This window comes from Poecilia formosa, unplaced genomic scaffold (genome assembly GCF_000485575.1).
Source record: "Poecilia formosa unplaced genomic scaffold, Poecilia_formosa-5.1.2 Scaffold200, whole genome shotgun sequence".
Classification (NCBI taxonomy): domain Eukaryota; kingdom Metazoa; phylum Chordata; class Actinopteri; order Cyprinodontiformes; family Poeciliidae; genus Poecilia; species Poecilia formosa.
In genome coordinates this window covers 264,504-271,567 of record NW_006800139.1, presented here as the reverse complement: position 1 = coordinate 271,567, position 7,064 = coordinate 264,504, and the positions used below count along the sequence as shown (strand labels likewise).

General features: G+C 40.0%; 2 protein-coding genes across 3 annotated transcripts; both read left to right on the top strand.

Annotated features, from left to right (window-relative positions):
• Window positions 1–237: 237 nt before the first annotated feature.
• Window positions 238–4,199, top strand: ppdpfb (pancreatic progenitor cell differentiation and proliferation factor b). 2 transcript variants are annotated; one of them, XM_016679031.1, is made up of 5 exons: window positions 238–319; window positions 2,849–2,931; window positions 2,999–3,076; window positions 3,586–3,679; window positions 3,747–4,199. In XM_016679031.1, exons 2-5 carry the CDS (start codon window positions 2,877–2,879, stop codon window positions 3,859–3,861), a joined length of 342 nt encoding a protein of 113 aa, XP_016534517.1. In that variant the 5' UTR covers window positions 238–319; window positions 2,849–2,876; the 3' UTR covers window positions 3,862–4,199. The 2 variants fall into 2 exon arrangements, with proteins under 2 accessions (XP_016534517.1, XP_007566886.1); XM_007566824.2 differs by lacking the exon at window positions 238–319 and adding an exon at window positions 1,354–1,535.
• Window positions 4,200–5,427: 1,228 nt separating this feature from the next.
• Window positions 5,428–7,064, top strand: LOC103148220 (pancreatic progenitor cell differentiation and proliferation factor B-like). Its single transcript, XM_007566895.1, has 3 exons — window positions 5,428–5,435; window positions 6,377–6,550; window positions 6,618–7,064. Exons 1-3 carry the CDS (start codon window positions 5,428–5,430, stop codon window positions 6,730–6,732), a joined length of 297 nt encoding a protein of 98 aa, XP_007566957.1. The 3' UTR covers window positions 6,733–7,064.

Here is a 7,064-nt window from a genome sequence, read left to right as displayed (position 1 = left end):
ATGTACTTTATGCGCTTTGTGTTTTGGAAAACTTTATTTTATTTGTGTCTTTATGTTTTGTTCTTTTATCTTTTTTCTACTTTTTTAAACGAAGAATGGTGGGTCAAATAATGTGATGATCAACTTTTTTAGCGTCGTTAGCTTAGCTACATGTTAACGTTAATCTCTTTTCACCAGCATTTAGTCAGTAAAGAAGCTTTTTTAGCATGATATTCCTATATCTAACTTGTCTCTGTTCTTTTTACCACATTTAAAGATGAGTCAGAATAAGCTGGAGCCATAACCCCCAAAATCTACCTAACTCTTCCCAGTGACAAAGGTGAGCAACACTGTGATTAATGACAAGCTAATTATCATCTTTACAGAAAGTGTATGGAGATTTATCTGTGTCCCTTGTACTTTTTACAATTTCACAACAAAACTAAAATATTTATTACTAAGAATCATTACAAAATAACAATAAAACATCTTTCTGTCTCGAGTGGACAACTCACCTTTACTTTGTACTGTAACAGGTGTAGTACATTAGCTCAGTTTCCCTCATAACTTATCTCCTCTTGTTCTCCTAAATTAAATTAACAAAATGTTCAGAAATCTGCTATTTTCGTCACTTTGAGGTGATGATTAATATGAGTTAATGTAATTTTAAAGTTATACATGTTATAAGTTTTAATTTTATCTTATATTTAAGTGTATATATCTAAAAAAGTATAGACATTTTTAAAGATTTTTTTTAAAATAAAAAATATACCTATATTTCACTTTTAGCTAATTTTTTTAAAATCTCCTTTTAATCTTGCTTCAAATAGTGAATTACAGTGCATTCCGGAGTCCCTTTTTTCTTTTGCAGTCTCTCGCAATATTGTATTAGTCAATTCATGCAGGATCTTGAATACTGATAGTGCTGCACCTCAAGGTTTTTCTAAGGTTTTTCCATGTATTTTAATATCTTGTTTGTGAGATAGTTAAGTTTTTTATATCTTTTTCTTTAGGATACAATGCACCACAAGCTTATGTGCAAAAAACAAAAGTAAAACAGGTCTAACATGGTCATTCATTTCATTCTATTCCTTTAAAGGAATAGAATGAAAACTGTCTGTAAGAAGCAAAGAAAGAAAAAAATACATAAAAATTATGTAAAAATACATAAAAATTATTTGGACTATTTTTGAGTTATTTTCACCGGGTAATAAAGTCAGTCTGGCGGCGCTCCTTATAGATATGCATGCCGCTGCTATGCTTGGCTGTGGGTGTGTGGAGCCGTGATGTAACGGTGAGAAAGAAGATATTTCCTGCTTCCGTAGCCACGCCTCCGTGGTGACGTCACCCATTCGGCAGTATAATAGTTCGAGCACCCCCAGTTTGGCCTTAGAAAAGAAGCATCGTCGACATCCTCTCGGACCTTGGAGGGTTACATTTACCCAAAACCTTTTTCAAATGGGCCCCGTCGCCTAGCGTTTGCTCTCCCCCATCCTCGCCGTCTGAGTTGACTTGGGTGCTACAGAACATCAGCACATCGTCTGGGTTAAGTAAAGGTGAGGGTTTTTTTAAGGTCAAAAGATGGTGGAAAGGGCTTTTTTCTCCTCGGCGAGGCGAGCTAACGGCTGGAAGCTAGCGGCTGTACGTCAGTTAAAAAGTAGGAACGGATAAAATTGTTTTCTCCCTTTGTCTTTGCGATACCCGTTGTTGTCTTTTAATAGTTAACGTATTTATTATTATTATTACTATTATTATTATTAACTGTCGCATCGAGCTAAGTTGTGTGGTAACAGACGGACAAAATGGTCACCGCAGTTTTTAGGTTTATTGTTCTGACCCAGAATTTTCTCAAAGCAGCAGCTTAATTCAGACGACTTCCGTGTACTTTACAGTCTAAAACCGGTCAGAACCGGTTTTGGTTCACCGTTTGCGTTGAATGTAAAGATGATGGTTTGGTGCAGTGACTGTTTTAATGTAAACACCCCCTTCTTCCTCCTCCTCTTCCTCACTGCAGACCAGTGACAGAGACGTCATGATGAAAACAATGAAGCTTATGGTGCAGAACCTAAATCTTCTCCACAGCCTGTTCATCGTTGGTTTTAAACGACAAACCCCCTGTTTTTAACTTTTGTGTCAAAACAGACAAATGTATTAAATGGAAAAATCCAGACCAGTTCTGATCTGAGCTCAGTGGGTCATTTCCCAATAAATGTTGCCATTGTTCATTAATTGCACCAAACTACAAGAGGTTTTTATATTTTAATTTTTATCATGTTATTTGATGCATTTCATTTGGCATTATTGGCCATTATCTTAAGCCTTTTAGTTTATCAAAATCTAAACTAATCTGAGGTTGGCATACTCTTTATTTTTAGAAATATGATTTGCAACATTTTTATTTATTTTTGGCCATTTTTAACTTTTCTCTACAGAGCTAAAACACACACAATGTATTGTGTTAGCTTCTTGTCAATGGCAAGAACAAAGTGTAGAGAGAAGAAAATAATGCATTTTATTTGGCTCTCAAAACACCCAAGAACACTTTGCAACATTATAAACACAATTATGCAGTAAAAAAATGTCTATAAAAACACAAAACCACAAAATAACCAAAACAAGAGCAAAAACGTCAAGTTTTCAGGCGAGCAGCGCGGTGGCGTCCACTCGATGCGGATGACAAAATGGAAGCACAAGCATCAACAACATAAAAATGGCAGAATCAATAATTTAGTTTTTTTTTTTTTTTTTTAAGCGTTTCACATTACTGTTACAGAGTTTCTGTTAGCACCTGCATGCTTCTGTTTCATGACTCATCTCTAGTGAGGCCTCATTCAGTGGAGTTGAGTAACTGAGTCTGTTCCTGCTCCAGGTTTCCATCAGTGACCAACTCCTGAAGAATGGCAGCCATTCCAGCAGGCGGTTCCCTCGTTGCGACCACCGACTACTACCGAAGTGAGTCCATCCGCCTCCGCGGCCATCGTTTGTTTAATCACTAATTAACATTTACCTCTGCCTGCAGGGCGCATCGGCTCTACGTCCAGCAGCAGTTCATGCGGCAGTTCGGAGTACAGTGGGGAGGTCATCCCTCACCATCCAGGTAAACTGCTTCAAATGTGGCTTAAAGATGCAGGTTAACTTTTATAAAGACTGTTTATTTTTTCACATGCGAGTTAAAATCACCATGTCGTCACAGTATGAGACAGTCTGTGAAAAGATCCACCTCCTCCCTGAGCTACTATTGCTGTCTGAAGAAATGCACCAAAAACAGTCAGGACGAGGGGCTTAGCGCTATCAATCAACCACATGTTCTCGCTGCTAAATATAAGTTTCTCTAACGTTACATCAGTTTCTGCTGCTGTTTCCAGCAGGGGTTGAGTCATTTCTGCTGAGTTGTAATGATGTCGGCAGGATTTTCTTAAAGCAGCCGCACCCATCCAGCTCACTTCCTGCTGGTCAGAAACATGCAGCATACGTTTAGATCCATAGTCTGAGCAGCAGCAGCTTCCTGAGCTCCTCAGTCATCCTGACTCGGCTGTAAAGCTCAGCAGCTGGGCTCGGTGTGGTTTCTCTGGTTTCGCTGCGTTAAGCGGTGCTCTTTTTCTCCAGGACTCCCTAAGCAGGACTCTGGCCACTGGTGGTCCAGCTTCTTCTTTGGGAAGCAGCCGGGGATGACGCCACTGACCGAGGAGGCGCAGCAGAAGTAAGTCTGAAGCTGCCTGAGCCGTTCCTGTCTTATAGATTCAATTTCTAACCACCACCTCTGCCAGGGCGGGGATCTCGGGCGCCGTGACGACCGGTCAGATCACCTGCATCGCCAAGGAGATGGTGCTGCAGCGGCAGGCGAGTGAGAGCAGTGAGGCAGGAAGCCCCACATCCTCGTGATCCTGCGACTCATCAGCATCGCCATGGGGAGAACAGGACCAACCGCCAACGCTAGGCGACGGAGATCGTCCCGTTTACAACTTCTTTTTTCTTTTTTTTTTCTTTTTTGTTAATGTTTGTGGTAGTAACGGCTGCATTTTTTTCATGTTTTTTAACATATTTTTTAATCACTAAAAAAAAAAAAAAAGAAAAGAAACTGATGAGCTCGTTAGCATTTGTAACGTTTTGCGTTGTAACATCGTCGCATTGACACCATGGTGCATACCTTCATGTTTTTGTTACCCTTATTGTCTCCTTGTTATATTGAAAACACAATAAAGTAGTCTGTTGCAGCCTAATGCCGCGTTGGTGTCCATGTCTGTCCGTATGCGGAGCTGCAGCGGAGCATCAAAGTTCAGTTAACATCAGAATTTAAAGAACCGTTTCTGGATCTGCAGAATGCAGAAAGGAAGGCTCCTAGTTAACAAATGATTCATTTAGTTCAGTTAACTATTCTGATTAGTTTCTAAGGAAACCCAGCCTTTCACTTCCTGGACAAACGTGTAGTGACAGTGGAGAGAGTAAAAGCCCCTTTGAAGGTGAAAACTACTTTTCAGATTAAAGTAAAAAAAAAAAAAAAAACTCATCTGAGAAAACAAGCAGTTGAAATGATGGCAAATAATGCAAATTGGAAAGTAGTAGGAGGTAAATGGTCAGTTTGTCCTGCAGCAGATTATCAGTGCAGCTAATGTGGCTCCAGTTTACACAATAGTTATGTGCAGGTATGCCAATATAAACAAATGTTTCATCATTTTTACCAATGGCTTCAAAGTAGGATATTTGGAGAAGTAGGTCAAGGGTCAGCCAGTTTTGCCAGTTATAAACTGTGTTTGAATAACCTTCAGGAGGAAAGGGAGTGTTTGGGTTTGGCCCAGGAACTGTAAACAATGGAAAGCAGCTCTTCCTGCTGGTACTGAACTTGGTGACTCCACGTTGTGTAACTGACTCAGAACTGAACTCTGGGTTGGCTTGGATTTCTGTGTGCTTATTGGAAAAACTAACCTTTTATAATTATCTAATTTTCTGTAACTGCAGTTTTGTATCAAACTCCAGCCTTGGCTTTTCTAGGCAGAAAGATGCAGCAAATCTGCTGTTACAGGTGAAAATAAAAACAGCTACAGGAGACGCACACACCCTGAAAAAGTCTGAAAGTAATGTAGTTAAAGTCAAGGCCTTAAAACGACTTGGATTCAAAAAAAAAATCGAGTTGACCATAAATACGTTAATACAGTTCTTAAATTTTATCGTTGTAAGATTATTTAATCTTGTATAATCTATGTAATCTTTTTCTTCTTTTTGTCGAGACTTTTCTGTCAGGCAAAGGTTGTAGTCAGCCCCCCGCATTTACCGGAGGCGGTTGAGGCTAATGCTAACTAGCTCCTAGCTAATTAGTTTGGTGTTTTTTCGACCATCGCGGGTAAGTCCTAATTTATCGCAAGTTTGTTGTCTTTTGTACATTTATGTCCTATGTATATGTTGTACTTCTCCTTTAAAAAAAATATATATATATATATTTATATATTCATAATGGTAGCGTAAGTCGTAAAAGCGGCAGTGGCCCCACCGGAAGTACCACTACTAACTGCCGCTCTTACGAAATTATCTTCCTATAAACTTGACTTGCTAAACAAATATTTTGAAGTCCTACATTTTAGTTGGTGAAATCCTGCTTCCAACCGGTTTACAACTTTTTTTTTGTAAGTAAAAAATTCTGAAGCTAATTCGGATTAATGTTGATTATCTTGTCTCAACACGGTCTGGTTCTGGTTCGGTTGTACTATGGATCACATACCAGAGCTCCAACCGTCCACCGTCTCTGCCTCCTGATCCACTAGGAGCTGAATTAGTCTCTGGATTTCTCAATCCAAACATGTCATGACTCATGGTTGGGTTGCACAGTTATGAAATAATTTCTGTGTACCTTGGGAAAATATTCCTATCCTCATGGACCTTTTTGTGTGTTTTCTACATGTTTCCTGCAACTTTTTTAACTTCTTGTATTATTTGTGGTTTTCCAGCCCCTTGAAGCCCTTATAAAGTGTATTATTATATTTCCTAGATTAAAAAAGAAGCAAAACAGGCTATTATAGAACCCCTAAGTGCAAAAAATATCCAGTAGTCCACTAATGTCCACTAAAACAAGTCTAAAACTATATATCATATTTAAATGGGTTACTGAAATAAAAAAAGACATTTTAATTTTGATCCATTACAGGAAGAGAAGTGATCTAATCTGGACTTCCAGTGCAGGTAAACACGTTTTCTACAAGCTATACGAAACNCTAACGTTACATCAGTTTCTGCTGCTGTTTCCAGCAGGGGTTGAGTCTTTTCTGCTGAGTTGTAATGATGTCGGCAAGATTTTCCCATCCAGCTCACTTCCTGCTGGTCAGAAACATGCAGCATACGTTTAGATCCAGAGTCTGAGCAGCAGCAGCTTCCTGAGCTCCTCAGTCATCCTGACTCAGCTGTAAAGCTCAGCATCTGGTTATACGTCGCAGAGCAGGGTGTGGTTTCTCTGGTTTCGCTGCGTTAAGCGGTGCTCTTTTTCTCCAGGACTCCCTAAGCAGGACTCTGGCCACTGGTGGTCCAGCTTCTTCTTTGGGAAGCAGCCGGGGATGACGCCACTGACCGAGGAGGCGCAGCAGAAGTAAGTCTGAAGCCGCCTGAGCCGTTCCTGTCTTATAGATTCAATTTCTAACCACCACCTCTGCCAGGGCGGGGATCTCGGGCACCGTGACGACCGGTCAGATCACCTGCATCGCCAAGGAGATGGTGCTGCAGCGGCAGGCGAGTGAGAGCAGCGAGGCAGGAAGCCGCACATCCTCGTGATCCTGTGACTCATCAGCATCGCCATGGGGAGAACCGGACCAACTGCCAACGCTAGGCGACGGAGATCGTCCCATTTATAACTTTTTTCTTTTTTTTTTCTTTCTTTTTTTTAATGTTTGTGGTAGTAACGGCTGCATTTTTTTCATGTTTTTTAACATATTTTTTAATCACTAAAAAACAAAAAAAAAAGAAACTGATGAGCTCTTTAGCACTTGTAACGTTTTGCGTTGTAACATTGTCGCATTGACACCATGGTGCATACCTTCATGTTTTTGTTACCCTTGTTGTCTCCTTGTTATATTGAAAACACAATAAAGTAGTCTGTTGCAGCC

What these genes read in the sequence shown, in the direction of transcription:
- LOC103148220 (XM_007566895.1), top strand. An exon ending in ACCGAGGAGGCGCAGCAGAA is followed by an intron (nt 6,551 to 6,617) that starts GTAAGTCTGAAG and finishes CACCTCTGCCAG; the next exon opens with GGCGGGGATCTCGGGCACCG.
- ppdpfb (XM_016679031.1), top strand. Translation starts at nt 2,877, where the DNA reads ATGGCAGCCATTCCAGCAGGCGGTTCCCTCGTTGCGACCACCGACTAC. An exon ending in GGTCATCCCTCACCATCCAG is followed by an intron (nt 3,077 to 3,585) that starts GTAAACTGCTTC and finishes CTTTTTCTCCAG; the next exon opens with GACTCCCTAAGCAGGACTCT. An exon ending in ACCGAGGAGGCGCAGCAGAA is followed by an intron (nt 3,680 to 3,746) that starts GTAAGTCTGAAG and finishes CACCTCTGCCAG; the next exon opens with GGCGGGGATCTCGGGCGCCG.